The sequence below is a fragment of the Notothenia rossii genome, assembly GCF_949606895.1.
Source record: "Notothenia rossii genome assembly, chromosome: 5".
NCBI lineage: Eukaryota > Metazoa > Chordata > Actinopteri > Perciformes > Nototheniidae > Notothenia > Notothenia rossii.
This window is the reverse complement of record NC_136903.1, coordinates 89,447,694-89,468,526: the sequence shown is the minus strand read 5'-3', so window position 1 is coordinate 89,468,526 and position 20,833 is coordinate 89,447,694. Positions and strand designations below refer to the sequence as shown.

General features: G+C 40.7%; 1 protein-coding gene across 2 annotated transcripts in view; it reads right to left on the bottom strand.

The window, feature by feature from the left end:
- Nucleotides 1-1,385: 1,385 nt before the first annotated feature.
- Nucleotides 1,386-20,833, bottom strand: part of LOC307041508 (E3 ubiquitin-protein ligase TRIM39-like) — a 75,125-nt gene continuing 55,677 nt past the window's right edge. The window contains exons 2-8 of one of the 2 annotated variants that reach the window (XM_079684964.1): nucleotides 14,386-14,654; nucleotides 12,347-12,685; nucleotides 9,718-9,999; nucleotides 7,687-7,965; nucleotides 3,729-3,752; nucleotides 2,441-2,575; nucleotides 1,386-2,332 (exon numbers count right to left, since the gene is read on the bottom strand). In XM_079684964.1, coding sequence (XP_079541090.1) covers nucleotides 2,217-2,332; nucleotides 2,441-2,575; nucleotides 3,729-3,752; nucleotides 7,687-7,965; nucleotides 9,718-9,999; nucleotides 12,347-12,685; nucleotides 14,386-14,476 — 1,266 coding nt within the window. In that variant the 5' untranslated portion in view covers nucleotides 14,477-14,654 and the 3' untranslated portion in view covers nucleotides 1,386-2,216. Of the gene's footprint in view, nucleotides 2,333-2,440; nucleotides 2,576-3,728; nucleotides 3,753-7,686; nucleotides 7,966-9,717; nucleotides 10,000-12,346; nucleotides 12,686-14,385; nucleotides 14,655-15,379; nucleotides 17,198-20,833 lie in introns of those variants that run through there. The other variant, XM_079684963.1, reaches the window with a different exon arrangement.

Here is a 20,833-nt window from a genome sequence, read left to right as displayed (position 1 = left end):
TACTTCTACTTTTACTCAAGTACAAGATCTGAGTACTTCTACTTTTGCTCAAGTACAAGATCGGAGTACTTCTGGTTGTAAATGATTGTTTTTTAATGTAGTTTCTATTTGTGTTAGATGTAAACTGTTTATTTTTATTTTATACTGTATTTGCACTATTCAATGTTATTAACCGAAAATAAGTGCCTTAAATGTTGTACATTTTACACAGAGGTGTTCCGCAAAGAAAAAGAAAAAAAACACCTGACAACATTCATCTGAACCAGAGCGATGAGTTATTGATTTGTAATACCGGTGATATGTACTTACTGCAAGTGTAAACATGATTATCGACCATGGGTGTTGTTTCCTATTTCTTATTCAAGGACATATTTAACCTCATATGGGTTCATCAGGGGTAGACAATGACATAAGGTAAGTACGAATTACATAAAAGAAATGCTCGTCTATCGACTTTCAAACCCAGTTCACATTTAACCACGCCCACTTCCGCCTTAACGTAACTCTGTGTGATTGCGTCATGACGTTTAAAGAGAACATCTCCATGTTTTTATTTTGTTTTTTATTGACAATTATTTGTACAAACCCTCAAGGCTCATTGAGACAGTAAAGAATGTGGCTTGGTGTTGATAAAGTGCAAACATACAAATAACATGCCGCAAAATATAAATAAAAATGTTTCTGCTTTACGAAAATGTGCGGGTAACGTCCCCATGGTAACCCACAATATTTCTGTTATTCGAACAGGTCCCGACCTACAAGCAGTATTCTACAGACTTAAAACATCCAGGTTTGGTACAGAACACATCACATATCAAAATGAAATAAAGATACTGTCCCTTAATTGTTGTTGCAGCAAAAACCACTGGGTGGTGCCAGAGACCATGAATGTGCAGGCTTCAGAAGGTGTGCCATGAGTATCATTGTATCATCCCAGTAATGTGATACAGTAAATAGTGAAATTGATAACTCCCGTTATTCCCCATAATATCTCAGCCTGGTATTGTTTGTGAGTCTGTGTGTGTCTTCAAAATGTGCTCCTGTAGCAGGAACTACCACAGAGGAGTTTAAAGGTACTTTTCTGGGTGCTCATGTTCCTGTCTGTGGACATATGTCACATTGATAGCAGATACAGTCATGACACTTTACAGATGAGAGGTTGTGGTCAGAGTAAAGGAGGAGACGGAGGAGACTTTACAGACCTTATTTTGTGTAGTTAAATCATGTGTACATTAAAAAGTTAGATATGTCAAAATATATAATCAAGATTCAAGGCTTTTATTGTAATTTGTACAAAGCTACAGTGCAGTTATGACAATGGAAATCTTAGGTCAAGACTAAAATGAGTTAATATGAGTCCCATAAATAAATCATTCAAGTCATCAGAAGCTCAGAGGATGTTTTATTCAAACATTTGGACATAAATGTTAAAGCTTTAATCACGTGATAAACCCTGCAGTGCATCAGAGAATAACATTAACACATATTTAGATACAATAAAAACAGTTCAAGCATCACAGTAACAGCAGGTCATCATTCAGCTGATATACTTTGGATTAGCACTTTAAGAACATCACAAACAACAAGCTCGTAACAAACAATGTCAATACAAAAATATAAAATAAGTCACATTATATTCCAGCTCCAGAGTACATTTCTTTACAGCGAGACAGCAGCTTCAGATCAGAGAGAGTTTCTGCTAATGCCGTCTCTACATCCTTTAAGAACTACAAGCAGCAGGAGAGCATCTGTTGGAGGACTACAACTATGGAGCTGTTAGAGGACTACAACTATGGAGCTGTTGTAGTCCTAGTTGTAGTCCTCTAACAGCTCCATAGTTGTAGTCCTAGTTGTAGTCCTCTAACTAAGGAGCTGTTAAAGGACTACAACTATGGAGCTGTTAAAAAGGTCCCTAATTCATCCGTTCTCTCTCTGAAGGACAGAAGCTGAGGATGAACTGACAGCATGCAGGAGTTTCACAGCTGAGGATCAGAATGTAGTTGTATATACAGGATTACATTATTTTACTCTTACTTCAAGTTTTCTTTTTCTGAAATGTTTACGATTTACAGGAGTTTGATATTTGACCTGTGAACCCATGACCAGCTCTTCACTCTCTGAAATGAATGAGGAGCAGATCAAATGTCCTCACATATCACACAGTACACTGTGAACACACACACCTCAGCACAGGTGAACCCGGTGACCTTTCTGACTCACGGATCATACTTCAGCAGGATTTTATTCTCAGGAGGATCAGCTACAGAATCTGCAGGAAGCGTGTCTTGGGAGGAAGTCTTCTTCTGTTCATCTTCAAGTTTCTCTATCTTTTCTGCAGGAAGGAAAACAAAATGATATTTAAAATCCCACCTGACTTTAGGACACAATTAATAATACAAATTCTGTTGAATCTGTTGATATAAACATTATTCAAACCTACCGTTAAGTTGATTTAGTTTGGTGCGATCCTTGGATACAACTCGAACTACAACAACACCTCCACCAACAAGAACCACGAGAACTACAAAAAATCCAGCGCCGAGAACTCCAGCAACAATCCATCCAGTGATCGACCCTAAAGAGAAAGGTTGATGTCACTCAGACGGTCAGAGCATGTTGTTCTCTTCAGATTAAAGCTCTCAGTCAGAGAACATCTGAAGCTGAGCTCTGCAGAGGAAACAGAGACGTTCACTCTGACCTCTCACTCTCCTCTACAAATTACAGTGTGTCCATTTAGTTTGATGTATACTCCAAAACACGTGAGAGGGCAATATATTCAGTGTTTGACTGAATCTATCTGAGAGAGGAAGACCCTCTGATCTGACACATTTAGACATGGGATCATCTTCTAACATGTGATGCTAGTTTGCTGATTCTCTAAAGACTAAAGTGTACTCTGAGTGTTTCTACAGAGAGGTTCTGCTGCTCCTCCTGAACTACAGAACGTCCTCCTCCCTGACTGCAGCTCAGTGAAGAGCAGATTCACATCCTGATGTTTCTCCAGAGGGAAACTCACTCTGGGTTTCTGCAGCAGAGCCTCCAGACACAAGTACACTTTCACTCAGGGGGGTCAAACTCAAGGCCCGGGGGCCAAATCCGGCCCGCCATTTCATTTTCTGTGGCCCCACAAGAGCTCTGAAAGAATATAATACGTTTATTATACGGTCACATGCCGATTTACAGAAGCACGTGGCCCATAAACTACATGTCCCACAATGCATCTCAAATATGAATTTTGCTCAGAATTTGACTTTTCTTTCCAGAATTTTGCTTTTAAAAAAAATAATAATTTTGTGACATTCTCACTGAAGAGACTTTCAATTATTTGCCCTGCCTAGACTTCTGCTTTCAGACGTAGTTAATTATGAAGTCATTACTCTATCCCATAATAATCCAATGCAGAGGCAATAATGTAATATAATAAATACGTTTATATATATTAAATATTTATATATGTATATTTATATAGTCTTAAAGTTACAACCGGCCCTTTGAGTGCAACCATAACGCTGATGTGGCCCGAGATGAAATTGAGCTCTACACGGCTGCTTTCACTCATTCAGAAAACTCTATAAAGAACATGTAGAGATTCTGCTCTGAGGACACGTGGACACACTGAGGGAAAGACTCAGAGCTCTACACACACATTCACAAAGAATACAGTCTAACACAGTTATAGTTTGATGAGCTTAAAGTTAAATATTAGATTAGTTCAAATCAGGACTAACCTGAGCTCCTCTCTGATTCTTCTCCTAAAATACAAAAGAAAGCATGTCAGAGTGATTGGGAACAATAAGAGAGGAAACACTGGAAACTAAACACACATCATTTATTGGTAATGTTTCCTCCAACCATCTGAACCTGATAGCTGGTTAGAGCCTGATGAGATCCTGGTGGAGTTGGATCTGACTCATGAGCATCTAGACTCAAACCCAGCTCTCTGATGTCACGTCTCTAACAGCAGCTGATCCTCAGATCAGATCCTCAGCTTGTGTTGATGTTGGAGTCGAGCTGCACGACACGTCTCCATGTCTTCTGTCCTCAAAGTCTCCCTGTGTTTAAAGTCAGTGAATGAACTCTGAGAGAAAGAGAACGTGGTCTCAATGTTTCCTCTCAGCTGGAGAACGTCTCAGTGATCAATGACTAACATGTTTCCTCTCAGCTGGAGAACGTCTCAGTGATCAATGACTAACATGTTTCCTCTCAGCTGGAGAACGTCTCAGTGATCAATGACTAACATGTTTCCTCTCAGCTGGAGAACGTCTCAGTGATCAATGACTAACATGTTTCCTCTGGAGAACGTCTCAGTGATCAATGACTAACATGTTTCCTCTCAGCTGGAGAACGTCTCAGTGATCAATGACTAACATGTTTCCTCTGGAGAACGTCTCAGTGATCAATGACTAACATGTTTCCTCTGGAGAACGTCTCAGTGATCAATGACTAACATGTTTCCTCTGGAGAACGTCTCAGTGATCAATGACTAACATGTTTCCTCTCAGCTGGAGAACGTCTCAGTGATCAATGACTAACATGTTTCCTCTGGAGAACGTCTCAGTGATCAATGACTAACATGTTTCCTCTGGAGAACGTCTCAGTGATCAATGACTAACATGTTTCCTCTGGAGAACGTCTCAGTGATCAATGACTAACATGTTTCCTCTCAGCTGGAGAACGTCTCAGTGATCAATGACTAACATGTTTCCTCTCAGCTGGAGAACGTCTCAGTGATCAATGACTAACATGTTTCCTCTGGAGAACGTCTCAGTGATCAATGACTAACATGTTTCCTCTCAGCTGGAGAACGTCTCAGTGATCAATGACTAACATGTTTCCTCTCAGCTGGAGAACGTCTCAGTGATCAATGACTAACATGTTTCCTCTCAGCTGGAGAACGTCTCAGTGATCAATGACTAACATGTTTCCTCTGGAGAACGTCTCAGTGATCAATGACTAACATGTTTCCTCTGGAGAACGTCTCAGTGATCAATGACTAACATGTTTCCTCTCAGCTGGAGAACGTCTCAGTGATCAATGACTAACATGTTTCCTCTCAGCTGGAGAACGTCTCAGTGATCAATGACTAACATGTTTCCTCTCAGCTGGAGAACGTCTCAGTGATCAATGACTAACATGTTTCCTCTCAGCTGGAGAACGTCTCAGTGATCAATGACTAACATGTTTCCTCTGGAGAACGTCTCAGTGATCAATGACTAACATGTTTCTAAGAAAGCTGAACTCAGAGTTCCTGTTTGTCTCCATTTCCTCTGAGAGGGGAGCTGTTGGAGGGGTTTACAGTGTGTGTGTGTGTAGGGGCGCCGTAAGGGGGGCCCCAAAACGTTTAGAACATTAAGAAAAAAAATGTAAGTAACCTTTCATCAATCTTCAATAATTAACATTAATAGAACGTTATATTGATAAAGTACTCACTAAACTTACGATTAATTTAACTTATTTTCTTCCAAAAGTTAATTATCCAAAGCCTCTGTGCACCCCCTTCTATTTACATGTAATGGTTTGGTCCTGCCTCCAAACGCGGTGCGGCACCGGCACTTGCAGAGATTGAAAACATGTGAGGAGGGATGCTAGTACTTAGCCTACACTTGTGTTGTACGATGTCTCAACGACTCAAAAAATCAGGCTCTAAGAAAAGAAGAGAAAGGAGAGAAAGACAAGAGAGAGGGACTAAAGGGCGACAGTATGTCACCCAGTTTTTCACAAGAAAAGGTGTGGTCCATGAGTGGTGGAAATTAATCTATTAGCTAATGTTTTGTTTTTACTAAGCTGACATTAAGTAAGACTACTGTTAATATCTTTACAGAAAATTCAGAGGTTTTTCATTTCACTGCTCTTTTAGCTGACATTTAAAGGTAGGTAGGTAATTCACTTCAGAAACACTTGTTATATTCCATGGAATGCTCTTAACGTTCCGATAGCAATGAATATATTAAATGCTTTGACAATAAATACATACAAACATTTCATCTCTGGAAGCCGTAGTACTGTAAAAAGCACGACCAATCATCTGAGCCGACCCGGTTAAAGTAACTGGATGGCCTACCTGCCTGTCAGCCTTCCATCTGTGCACAAACTTATCTTGTGCCCTCATTGGTCATGTGCGCGTTTGTGTGTCTTGGAGGAGGGGCTCTGTGAGGAAGTCTGAAGGAAGTGGCAGATTTTTTTCGGTTGTGTACTTTCAGATTCTAGCACACTCGAGCTGGTTTTTCCATTCTTACCTAACCCACCTTTAATAAATGCAGGCACATTTTTAGCGCCTATTCATACTAAATCAGTTGTCCCTCCCCCTGGTGCCAGGACCAACAGATCCATCTCTAAGCTCAGCAGCCCTGTCCCCCCATAATGCTGAACCTGAACCAGCTTTTCTCCCAACTGAAGGAGGTGAGCAGCATTGTTTTGAATGACATGCCACTTAACATATTTGAAGGGAGACATATATATATATATATATATATATACATATCAAAACTAAAAGCTAACATCTAATTTTAATTATACATTTCAAACACAGTATTTTCCCACATAGCCAATGATTTATATAAAACAAAAAACTGCTTTTAGTCTATTTGGATGATGGACAGTTTGAAGCGTTGAGGGAGTCTGTATTAGGTAAACTAAATGTTAATCACCGACATTTTGGTTATGATATTAATACTAATGTTATTATATTAAAGCAGGCGTGGGGAACCTCCGGCCCCCGGGCCGTATACGGACCGCTAGACCATTTGGTACGGCCCTCGAGGTGATTTATAAACAAAGTGGCCTGTGCCTGGTGGTGGGGCCCAATGTGATATATTTTCATGGGGCCCAAAATCCCTGGCGGCGCCCCTGTGTGTGTGTGTGTGTGTGTGTGTGTGTGTGTGTGTGTGTGTGTGTATGTGTGTGTGTGTGTGTGTGTGTGTGTGTGTGTGTGTTTCTGTGTGTGTGTGTGTGTGTGTGTGTGTGTGTGTGTGTGTGTGTGTGTGTGTGTGTGTGTCTGTGTGTGTGTGTGTGTGTGTGTGTGTTTCTGTGTGTGTGTGTGTGTGTGTGTGTGTGTGTGTGTGTGTGTGTGTGTGTGTGTGTGTGTGTGTGTCTGTGTGTGTGTGTGTGTGTGTGTGTCTGTGTGTCTGTGTGTGTGTGTGTGTGTGTGTGTTTCTGTGTGTGTGTGTGTGTGTGTGTGTGTGTGTGTGTCTGTGTGTGTGTGTGTGTGTGTGTGTGTGTGTGTGTGTGTGTGTGTGTGTCTGTGTGTGTGTGTCTGTGTGTGTCTGTGTGTGTGTGTGTGTGTGTGTGTGTTTCTGTGTGTGTGTGTGTGTGTGTGTGTGTGTGTCTGTGTGTCTGTGTGTGTCTGTGTGTGTGTGTGTGTGTGTGTGTGTGTGTGTCTGTGTGTCTGTGTGTGTCTGTGTGTGTGTGTGTGTGTGTGTGTGTGTGTGTGTGTCTGTGTGTCTGTGTGTCTGTGTGTGTGTCTGTGTGTGTCTGTGTGTGTGTGTGTGTGTGTGTGTGTGTGTGTGTGTGTGTGTGTGTGTGTGTGTGTGTGTGTGTGTGTGTGTGTGTGTCTTTATTATCTCAGCCTCTCTCAGTCTTCCTCTCATCTCTTTCATGAAGAGGAGGCTCAGAGTTTCAGATTGAATTTAAATATTTCTAAATTACACAAAACAAATGATATTATATATAATTTAGAAAGATTCTCACCATTGACCGGCACATAAATCTCAGCTTCAGTGCGATGGTTGATCTCCTCCTGAGTGACCACACACTGATAGAGGTCTGTCTTGGTCACAGTAGCTTGGAGGGTCACATCGTAGCTGCCTCCTCTCTCTGAGACCTGAGGCTCTGCAGCAGGGACCATGTTTCCAGAACTGCTCCTCCACTGGAGGAGAGGTTTAGGGAAAGCTCCAATAATCTCACATTGAAGCAGCATGCCATCTTCTGTCTGACGAAGTATGGTGACATGTGGTTTTGAAGCTGCACCTGGGAACATAACAGAAACATCAGATGATAAACAGCTTTATAAATGAAATATTTAGATGTTGTTTGCTCGTCTCTTTTCTTGAAAATGGTTGTTAGATCATGTTTAAGATTAAATCAAAACCCAGGAAGCCCTGACAGTAAAAGACTCAGTTTCCCATCCCATCAGTATCTGATATTTCAAACATTTCTTCTTAAACTCTGGTAACTATTAATCTGCATTCACATGATTTGCTCTTTTCTTACTGCAGGTTGTCCTCAGAGCTTTGTGGTGAAAACAGTTTAGTTCAGTTTCTGAGTTTCCTCTGATAGCTTGTGTCTCTTAGCACAGCTGTTCTGATTGGCTGTGCATCGAAAGGTCAGCAGTAAACGAGGTCAAAGTTGAAATAATTTAAAGTTTGATCGCAGCGCTCAACAACAGAAACACAAAGTCAGCACAGAGCTGTTTATAGTTCAACATGTGAACGCAGATTTAAGATACGATAAACGTGATTGTCCCTGTGAGGACGTTTGTTCTGACTCCATCCTGCAGGTCCTCAGGAGATAGGAATCATACAAACTACCTAGAACACGATGAGACATTAACACATGACTTATGTTCATATACTCTGTTAAAGATTAGAGCTTTAGGAAATCTGCAAACATTATTCTGACTCAGGACAGAAGCTTGTTTACAGAGAAGACGTTCTTTAACTTTTTACGCTTCATTTATTATGTTAAAACTATTTACCATGAGATGAAACATGTTGTGTGTGACAGGTAGACATTGTGTTCACCTTCCTCCATGTCAGATAGCTGAGTTGATGAGTCATATACGTCTGTCTGATATTCCAGGTTGAGGTGATCATGTGTTTCTCAGTCTGCATGAATCCCCTCTGTGAGCAGAGACAGTTACTCTCAGCTCACACTGGAACACACACCTGGATATTATGGAACGTACTCTGAGTATTACAACTGATGTGAATGTTGAGGACTTTGGGTTTTCTGCATTAAACTTCCTCTGAATCCACTTGTTTCCAGTCTGCTTTGTGAGACCTCCAGAAAACTATTTAAATATAAAGCCTGAGGGGAAACCACAGCAGATTCTCCTTTTAATAAAACTATATTCATTTGAAAGGAATTCCCAAAATATAGTCAGGGATTGAGATTCCACATTTCTCCTGATTCAGTGTTCACCTCAGAGGAACCTTCAGGTCGTTCATTAACTCATTGCTTGGTTCCAGAACTTGTGATTAGACACTGACTCTGAATACACTAACGTTTTATAAAGATAGGGTATTAAAAAACACGAGCACCCGCTGTGTCATCAGAGTTTAGTCAGTGATGCATTCAGTGGTCACTTTATGAGGTTCACCTGTACAACATGAAGTTTAGTTTATGAAGCCTTTAGAGGTTTTATTCATCTGTAAATAAGGGACTCAGTGGCTCAGTCAGTTATTACTAGTATTAAATATGATCAGAATCAGAAACACATCCGTACATTTGAGATATTAGTGATTTTCAGGAAATGAGCATCCTTTAGGAGTAAAGGTGCTAAGCTCCACTTCTCAGTGACCAATCGATCTGAAACACTGGAGCAACAAGCATGAAGCTAACCATCAGAGTGACTGCATATACCTACAGCAAATACTCTATTAGTGTATTATCAGGGTTAATGTACATGCTACTAAAAGTGAATACATTTTCATAGTGTTTAGTATGACACACATTAAATGTTTTTTATAAACCACATGAGCAATTTCAATGATATCTCACCATTTAGAAGCACGTAGATGTGTGCAGGTTTACTCTGATGCTTGATCTCCTCCTGTGTAGCTACACACTGGTAACGGTCTGTCTTGGTCACAGTAGTGTTGAGGGTCACGCTGTATCGGTCTCCTGTTTTAGAGACCTGAGGCTCCTCAGCAGAAAGGATGTTTCCAGAACTGTCCCTCCACTCCACTTTAGGTTCAGGAAAAGATCCTCGGACCAAACACTGAAGCAGAGACCAGTCCTTTGTTTGATCAATAATTGTAACGTAGGGTTCTGGAGATGCACCTGTGAACACAGCATAAACCATAACTTGTAAAGAGCCATTAGAGATTTAGAAATACTAACATTATTTGTGTTCATCCCCTCTCTGATGGTGTACGTGTATTTCAGATGGAAAGGATAGAAATGTGTCACAACCCATCCCAACACACAAAGCACTGAGCTTTGTTTAGAATAGGCTGAACGTATTTCAAACTATTGTCATTTTAACATTTGGTACCTTATCATCACTAAAATAACTTTATGTGACTTGTATGATGACACTGAAGACTTTTAGATAACCATTATTTTTTGTTTCGTTTTTGTGTGACCTGTCTTTGAGACCCATGACATTATTAATGTATCTTTCTTAAATTACCAACATTGATCCCTAACAATAATTATACATATAGAAAGTATTGAGGCTGATTTATATACAATTACTACAACAATATTATCACAGTAGTAAACAGCCCTCACATAAATAGTGTAAACATTAAAACACATCAAACCTACAGGTGCTTTAAACACAGAGGAATAATCTCCATTTGTCAACACAGTGAGGAGTAAAGTGTTTTTGAATATCAGACCTTAGAGGTGGAGAGCGATGTCGTAAAAATCAAGACTCACCTGGGATGGTTCTGACAGTTAACGTTTTAAAGCGCGGAGGTTGCAGACGACCCGAGATTTACGTGTATATAATATTTTAAAAAGAAACTACAGTATTTCATATTACTTTATAATTCATAACAAACAAATGATACCTTGTTTGAAACCTAAAATGTTCATCTTTTCAACAGACTTAACGATATAATTACAGAAATAAGAACACGAAAAAGCTCGTGTTTTACTTTACGGCAGTAAACCGTTAGCTATTTACCGGCTATTCAATCTAGTCGTGGTTAAAATGGGTTTAAAGCTCCAAAAACGCACATTTATAGACACAAACGGTCTCGTTTTAAAGAAGAAAAGTCAACTGATTAAATGTACCTTGTTTCAGTGTGAGCGGCAGTCAAAAATATGGTGACTAAAAGCCATTTGTGTCCTTCGTTGAGTTTTAGCTCCGCTCGTCTAACTTTCAAAACAACTTTATTTCTGTCAATTTAAAGTATTGATAAAGTATTCAACGAATGATGTTCGGTATATCTGAAATCAGTAAACGCCCCCGAACAAAATAAACCAATCGGCATCTTTCTACGAACTAAAGCGACGTCACTAAAGGAACTTTAACTCAATCAGCCAATCAGAGGCGAGCTCCTTGGCGTGCGCGCCATGTGTTTCTTATTGACAGCTACTTTCATCCAATGGTAAGCCAGCATTCTGAAAACAAGGTGAGCATGTAGCCAATTATATTACCTGCCTGACCATATATGGACGTGAATGAAGCTGGACTGTCTGTGGCAGTAGGACACGCAGATAACAGAGAAACTTTACTTATATGTTTATGGAGGCAGGAATTAATGATTATAAATATGCAAATATTTATTAAAATGTTAACAACATCATTTTATGGTTATATCTAACACTTAGGGACACTTTTTCATCATTAAAAATAGATGTGTTGTCAATGTTTGGTAACTTTTAATAAGTTTAACAGAGCTATAGAGTCCTCTGCTGGAGGTGATCTGTACTGCACTTTCTAAAATATCTCAGACCCACTTCTTTCAATCAACTTCAAACGTTGTACAGACTTTAAAGACAAGTTAAGGTAGATATCCTGTAAATATCAGCCTGATGGCTCTTATTATGACTGATTTACTGTATTTAAAATAGGAAATAAAAGGAGAATAACAAATAATGTCTTAGTTTTTCCATTAAGCCCAACAGCACGATACCTGTGTTTGTGCTACAAGGAAGACTAACACACTGCATAAAAGCTTAGAGATTAATTAACAATGAGGCCATGGATATATTTCAGTACCTCAGGACCTTGGAAATAATAAGAGGTTCAAATTGGTGCATATAAAGAGGCATACATGTGCATAACTGTGATAAGCCTCAAGAGGTTAAGATAGGATCTGAAAGGCAAAAAAACAGGAGTGTGTTACAATTCTTGGATGATATTATCAGCTTTCCTCAGAAACGTGTTAAACAACAAATATGTACTATCTTAATCTTGAAAAGAAGCACCATCTCAGATTTAGCTTGTTTGTGTCACTCCTTACAGAAACAGTGTCTGCTGGACAGTACCATGAGAACATGTTTCACTAATATGGCTGATGGTTATCCAACAGTGTGTCTGTTTATTTAACAGGGACAGAGCAGATGAACATTGTCTCACAGGAGAATGAATGCTGCAGGTGAGACTTGAACATGAGATTTGTTTATATCTGTATATAAGAAGGCTTATTTACTGTCTTATGAGAATACTCACCAACAACGAGCTCAATGCAGAATTCTTCACGAGGCTGACGTGGAAAAACGCAGGTGTAACTTCCACTGTCGATCACCTTCGTCTTCCTGATGATGATGGAGGCGTTTCCGTGCTTCAGTTCATTTTGAAAATGTGAGACTCGTCCTTTAAACTGCTCACTCTGACCTGAATGACGGTCATAATGAACAGCAGAATCGTACATGAAGACTTCGTGCTGAGTTCCTCCTCCCTGACCGACCTTCTTCCAGTCAAACAGTTTGTTTTGGAGGTTTTCTCTGGTGCTGGGGGAGCAGGGTAAAATAACATCTGTCCCTTCTGTGGAGATCACTTTGCTGACAGCTGGAAGATAGAGACATGTGTTACTCAGTGTGTTCACCTGCAGAGGACACACACACACACACACACACACACACACACACACACACACACACACACACACACACACACACACACACACACACACACACACACACACACACACACACACACACACACACACACACACACACACACACACACACACACACACACACACACACACACACACACACACACACACACACACACACACAATTTTCAAACAAACACTGATTGTCATCCGAATATGAAGGTGCACCTTTCTAAGAAAACAATAAGAAGATATGATATGCAACATTTACACTTTAATATGTCATTAGACGCCTTTAGCTTAGCGGTGTTGATTTAAAGGTCACCTATCATGCTATTTGTAGGCAACAGCATAGGTCTCAGATATATAAAAATATATAAAAAACATGTCTATGAAGTGTTTTGCTCAAAATACCAAACAGATCACCCATTCTAGCCATGCCTCATCTCCCTCTATTTCACTTCCTGTTTCAATAGTGCTGATTTGGGTATAAAGCTTAAAAAAATAAAAAGGAGGGGGCTGAGCTCATGCGGGACCCGGCAGCTACTGTCTAAACTAAATGCTGCCATGATGAAACGCCATATCATGGATTATCAAGGATTATCTCTGAAACAGTATGGAGCTCAAAGGCTTTCTCTCTTGCCGGTTATACCACAAGGTGAGTTCCTTTTTACTTCCTGCTTCTTCACACACATGCTCTCCAGTACAGGTTAGCTCTGAGTGTTAGCGATGCTAATGTAAACACCGACCATATTACGTCCAAAACAGTCGGGCATTGTTTCTGATAGCAACTTTCTGATTGGCCCGTGGGTCCACATTTCAGATATTAAGTCATATCGGAAGCAAATCTGGATCAGCTCCGTTGTTCCCCCGTTTTTAGAGATTTGGGTACGGAGGAAAAGAGAGACGGTTTTATTTTCTGACGCTGCGTGAGTTCCCTGACACACCGGGGACACATAGTTATGTATAAAAGACATCAAAAAGTGCATTTTGCATGATAGGTCCCCTTTAAGTAAAATCAGAGCAGGTTCTAGTTAACACCTGAACCTGGGAAAAAAATAATATTAACTGTACATGACTTAGAAATGTGAACATATTGAACAAAATGGATGAATGCAAGGTTAGACATTGATCCCAATAGTTTTATATTTTTAATGAAGACTTATTTTTCATTTGTCTTCATAGCAATACATTCTGATGTCATATCTATGATTTCTTTCCTCTCTCTCTCTCTCTCTCTCTCTCTCTCTCTCTCTCATTTTACCTGAAATGATATAACATTGAATCCTATTGAAGGACAAGAACACTGAATCTCAGCTGAATACTTTATTTATTTTATAAAGATCCATACATGTTTTTATGTAAAGAAATCCCTTAATGGTGTTTTTATGAGAGCACTAGCAATATAAAGGCCTATTACAATAAGATGATGATTATGGCTGAAACTGATAAGAAGCCCTCCATTTCTTCATAGGCTTTCTTCTGATGATGCATTACTTTAGATATTGTTCTAAATTTCCCTATGACCAATAAACAGCAGACTAATAATATTCTGTTTCCAGACTTCTGCATGTTTTTTTCAGCCTTTTAGATGTAATTAAATTACCAAAATGACGTAATGTTGTGTGAATAAGAGTGTAAGTGTTCTCACCGTTTGTGCAGGCAGACGAGTTTCCAGTCAGGAGACTGAAGAGAAGAAGAAGAAGAGGAAGAAGAGGAAGAAGAGGAAGCTGCTTCATCATGCTGGAGTCCTCTGAGGGTTAAACTGCACACACTCCTCACACACACTCCAGCCCATCCCAATCAATTCCCATAATCTCTCACTTGCGCAAAATAGAAAGTCTTCTAGAGGTTTCTGCATCACTTCCTGCTTCGAGGCCTTCAGAATAAAAGCCCCTTCCTCATTTTATTTGGTGAATTCTGCAAAACAAAAGACTGAATGACAAAATACAAAAAGCACTGTAACACTAACACTGAAGATGTGTATTATATAAAAAAGACTACAATTCAACCACATATTCACTGCATTGTTTCAACTGTTCTCACCTGAAGATTACTTAGTTAGCAGCAGCACTTCCGGTGCATTTCTCCACAATAAAAGCAGATTTAGTTTAGCACAAATTAAGAAGTTATTTTGTGTACTAGTTTGCTTATTCTTTAATGACTAAAATGTACTTTTTTAGTGTTTCTACAGTTTGGTTTTTCTCCTTCTCCTGAACTACTGAACTACATAACTACTCTTTGTCATTATGTGACATGTGTTATGCAGCAGCTGTTAATACTCGATAACACACCACTGCCAATAAATCATTATTTTAGATTGAGATTAAATCCTTTAGAGTTAATAAACGTGTGCATTTGATAATCCACGCTGAACAGCAATGGGTCGTCCTCTCTGTTTAGGCTTCTCCTGGGAAAACTGTGTTTAACATTTACTCTGTATTTAAATACTTAGAAATCTTTTTAAAACATTTATTTTATTCCCTGAAGAAGAGGTCTGTCAGGGAGTTAACTTAAACCCAGTAGCTCTGTATGTTTCATATGTGATTATACAAGTTTAAAATGTAAACATTGCATCTAATAAAACTAATAAAAAATGCATTTTATTTTGGATCTGATCAATGATTCGCTGCTCAAACTTGCAGTTGGTTTAAACGTATTTTTTATTTATTTTCCCATCATCCACAAATCACAAATGAACAATTTATAACGACATAGTTTCAATAAAACAGAGAAGGTTAAACTGTAACCTGACATAAAGCTCTGAATCTGGGTGAGATCATTTAAAATGTGAAGAATATATATCTCTTATTTCCACTAAAGGAAGCAGATCAGCATATTTGATGAACATGATGTTACTTGGATAGAAGTGTCAGCTAAATGCACGTGTTTCAATTTAATAAAGGTTGACAGTATGATCAAAAAGCAGATTATCAAACTCAATAACAACAAGAATAAAAACATGTTTAGAATAAAGAGACAGCAGGAGGACAGATTCAGAGGTCAGTGAATGATCCCTTTAAGAGATAAACATCACAGATATAATGATCCTGTTTATCTCTACCTGCTCTGATCCACTGTCACACACACCTCCAGCGGTAATATCTGCACTTCCTCCAGAGTGTTAATGTATGGAAACAGTCTCTCAGTGAAAGTGTGTGTGAAGGTGTGTATGTGTGTGTTAGTGTCAGGATCAGAGAACGACACCTCTCCTCTGTTCCAGTCCAGATTCACTCTGACCCTCTGGAGCTTCTTCTTCAGGCGGAGAGGAGTGTCTGGATCTGGTGGTGACCGTGCTGAGTATTTACCTTTAGAGAAACGTATTCTCCATGATCCAGACTCTATGTCTCCCTTCCTCTGGACAGACTCTGCTAATACACCCAGTGACCACCATGTACTGTTTGTAACCTGGACATCCCAGCTGTGAGTTCCTGAGTCAAAGCCCTCAGAGCTCAGGACACGGTAGTATTTATCAAACCTCTCTGGATTATCAGGAAGTTTCTGTCTCTCTCCTCGTCTCACTGAAGTCAGATCTTCAGACAGGATGAGTTGTGGATGAGCAGTGTTTGGGTCCAGGATGAGAGGAGAGTAGGACACCATGTCCTTCATCTTGCTCCAGATGTTGAAGCTGAGGTTGCCCAGGTGTTTGGCCTGGTCTATCAGAGCTCCTGAGGGCAGCTGTGGATCCTCCAGCAGGGGGCGCTGCAGCCTCTCCACTGCAGCCTTGTAGTTGTGCAGGAAGGAGACGTCTTCAGCTCTCAGCTCCTCCTCTGTGGCTCTGACTGTGTGTGAAAGAGCTGCTATCTCTCTGCTCACAGCCTCCATCTTCTCCTCCATCATCCTCCTCTTCTGCTCCTCTTCCTCCCTCAGTGCAGCCATCCTGGCCTCCTCTTCCTCTTCTAGAAACTGGTGAAGCTTCTTGAACTGCTCCTTAATCTGCGTCTCTGTGTGTTGAGCCTGGACCTTCATGTGTCCTGCTGTTTGATCACACTTCACTTTAACTTCTTCAAAGAGCTTCAGTTTCTCCTGAAAGGGCTGCAGAGACTTCTGGAGCTCCTCTCTGAGATCCTGAGCAGCTTCATCCATGGGTCTGAATCTGTGGTTGGTGTGTGTTCTTGAATCTCTGCAGACGAGACACACTGGCTGCTGATGGTCCAGACAGAAGAGTCTGAGTTTCTCAGAGTGCAGACTGCAGAGAGCCTCTGAAGGTCTCTGATCTCTCTCCTGTAAGAAGGTCTCACTCAGGTTCTTCAAAGCAAAGTTGGAAGGAAGGAGATTCTTTGAATGTTTTCTCCGACAAACTGGACACTCCTTTTCTTCTTTCCCATCCCACCAGGTCTGCAGACAGGCTTTACAGAAGCTGTGGCAGCAGGACAGGATGACAGGATCTCTAAAGACGTCCTTACAGACCGGACAGCAGAGATCTTCCTCTAACCTGGAAGCCATGTTGTCTCTGAGTGAAGCTGAAACACAGCAGACAGGAAGTACAGTCAGTCATGGCTCCCCTCCCCCTCCTCTACTGACTTCACTGAAATTCACTTTTGGCGCTTTTCCACTGCAGGACCTAGCACGGCTTCTCCGCGATCCCAACTCGTCTATTACCAACGTTCAGGGAGCTCTATGCTCTATGCTAAAGGTCCCCCCACTGCGTTTTGCGTCTGCCAAGGGATCCTGGTGTGTGAGGAGGCCCGCTTTTCTTTGCTTCTCCACTAGGGGTAGTTCCGGCTCACGGGTACTTTTTAAAAAAAATGTTTGGCCCTCCAAAATCGAAGTTCCTCCCGAGCCAGCAACCGAGCTGAATACTCTAAACTAGTGACGCAAACACTCCCGACTGCTGATTGGTCAGAGAGAATCATCACAATCGTTGCGCGAGACAATCCCCAAGCGTCGCATAAGCACCATTTTTAAAACAGACAAGCTACCGTCAACAAATCCATAAAAAAATGGCAGCAACAAAAAAAACACGCCATGGTCGTTTGACGAGGTACAGACGTTACTCCACCTCGTTGCGGATGAAAAAATACAGCGGGAGCTCGACGTCGCAACGCGAAACGACGCCTGGATTCGGCAACGGCTGCAGGATGGTACGTTTTTGCTAACGCTCTGTTCTTTGCTAACGCTCTGTTCTTTGCTAACGCTCTGTTCTTTGCTAACGCTCTATTCTTTGCTTGAACGCGTTGTGTCCCTATCTATTGTAAAGCTCACTTCTAACAAACAAACCTATTTTATCCTTTCATTTATGTTCGACAACCCAGAGCTTTTATGGAGCCCTGAAGAGCTACGGTTAGCACAGATAGCATTAGCAAGAGCTATTGTTTGCTAACACCATATGTACCATTGTTTACGTCCAGTTTTCTAGAGTTAAGTAAGAAATAGGCATGGCAAAATGACTTTTTTAAAACTGTAGATCATCGTCAGTAAGTAAAATAAGCAATACCAATGTGTGGAACTGCTCTGTTACAAGTAAAGTAACGTACCAAAAGTAAAAGTAGTAAGAATCACTATTAATGTTGCAGCTAGTGAAATTGTGTGACATCCTAATATATTCTTGTGTATTCTTCATTGTTAAGTATTGTGCCGCAGACACATGGACCTGCACTGCTTTCCACTTACTTTGGACTGTGCTTTGTTTTTGATTTTTCCCTTTAAACTGATCTCATATTTATTCATACTTTTATTCATTTGGAATTATCCATTTACTTCATGACTGTATATTTGTCCATACTCATACATATGTATACATATATTTATATTCATTACCAACAGGCTGGACATAATGTAATTCACTTTCACAATCATTGTAAACATCTAGGGCCAGAACTGTCTTTAGTTCATCCTTACTGTTGTTCTGTTTATACTTATATATTTTATTCTTATATCCTGATGTGACCTGTACCTGTCCTGTGTTTTTCATTCTTATTGCTGTTGCTGCTATAACACCTGAATGTCCCTACAGGGATTAAAAAAGGTTTATCTTATTGTCTTCCAGGCAAGAGGAAACGAGGAGAGGAGCACCTCACAGTCCTGAGGGAGATGTGCAGATCTGGCCCAGCAGGAACGGTTGTATTTATGTTTATAGTTTGCTTTGCTATTTGCACTTGTTTGATGATTAAACTGTTTGTTTTTTCCTCTGTTTTCCCAGTGTCTGCTCGAGCCAGCCTGAGTCCTGCTGCCGCCACCAGCGTGAACTAGATCCACCTTCATTTTGTGGATTGTTTTTTAGTTGCTCCTTTTTTCCTTTACCCTCCTGTTGTCCTGGGGTCATTTTTGACCCCAAAAGGAAATCTATTGCTGTTGAGTGACACCAGTTATGATGTATCACAGAGAATAAAGTACAGTTAACCATACTCGCTGTCTCCTGAGTTGTCTAAAATAAAGCAAGATACACAAAAGGACAACACTAGACCTCCTTGCTGTGATAAAAAGCCAAATACCAAGAACCAAGTAAACGATCACTTCCATATCCTCCATTGTTATGGTGTTTTGTGAGTTGTGACGCATTGAAGATAACGTCACGGCAGTTTTACGCAGCGTTGCTCCGCCCGCCGAACAGCCGATCGCCCCGCCTACACTGCGTCGTTAACTACCCCAGTTACTAGCTCTAATGGAAACGCAGCTTAAAGGTCCCATGACATGCTTTTCTGGTTATTACCCGTCCCCTTGTGTGTTATGTAGCTCTTCCTGCATGTGAACGGTCTGCAGAGTCACAAACCCTCAAAGTACACTCTGTAGTGAGTAAAACTCCAACACTTTCTTTTTCCATTTTTTTCTTTCTGGGTACAGTGACGTCACCATATCCAAATGGACCAATCCGTGGAGCTCCTCACAGACCAGGGTCCCTTGCAACACTATCAAACGCAGTGGGGGGACCTTTAGCGTCGAGCATAGAGCTCCCTGAACGTTGGTAATAGACGAGTTGGGATAGCGGAGAAACACTCACTCAGCCTTGTCTTTTCTCAGGCTGTGAGTGTTTGGCGAACTGTGTGTGTGTGTGCTCAGGCTGAGTTTCACGGTGTCTCGCTGTCTTGCAGACCCCACGCAGCAATCAGGAAACTAGACCAGTAATCCAGCTCACACTGTCCGCTCCTCGAGCCTCAAAGGGGGCGAGCAGCAAGCCCCCCAACGTCCCGCCAACACGGCACCCAGACCCCACGCAGCATTCTCATCTGTTTGTCATTTTCTGGTTGCTAACAAACGCCATTGTAACACATAATCACTGATGTTCCGCTGTAACGAAGGTGGACTCAACAGAACTGAGTGGGCGAGCTGACCAATCAGAGCGCAGTGGGCCTGCAGCACGTCTTTTTGTCCGGTCGGGTCTTGGAAGACCGGAAGCTGTGTGGTTCATAAAAACACGTTCTTACTCGATATCAAGCCACGATTATTGTTTTTATTTTAAATCGTATAATGTCTGACTTTTTTTGCCATCTGTGAGGAAAATAAATCTCAGATTTCGGATTTCGGATTTCATATCGCATAAACACCATATCCCAACGTGCATTGCGGCTAAACAATGCAATCACAGAGCTTCTAGCTGAGGATCTTGGGTAATCGGTTCAGTGGGTTTGTGCTGTGTATCGCAATGATGCTGTCCCTTATAGGCCTACGTCTGTTTCCGGTGACTTTATTGAAATTCAGTTCCTGAGGAACGGCTAAAAAGCCAGAGATTATAGAATTAAACGAATAAATAAAAACAAGGATAATTGTTTGTTATTGTTGAGTAAATAACAGTGTGTTATTTAGAAAAGAATAAGAAATTAGAAGGAAAAAAAGATTGAAAAAATACAGATTTCAGTATTCTGAGACACTTTTTTAAAATTTTCTCTATTTTCCTCACAGACGGCAAAAAAAGTCAGACATTATACGATTTAAAATAAAAACAATAATCGTGGCTTGATATTGAGTAAGAACATGTTTTTGTGAACCACAGTTTCCGGTCTTCCACGACCCGACCGGACAAAAAGACGTGCTGCAGGCACGAAACATACTACCAATAGAAATACATTGCTTTTAAAATCGTTCTGTGTGACACGAAAAAAAGGGGGAAATCGTGTTGGTGAACACGAATCAATAGATTAAATGTCGTGACTATAACACGA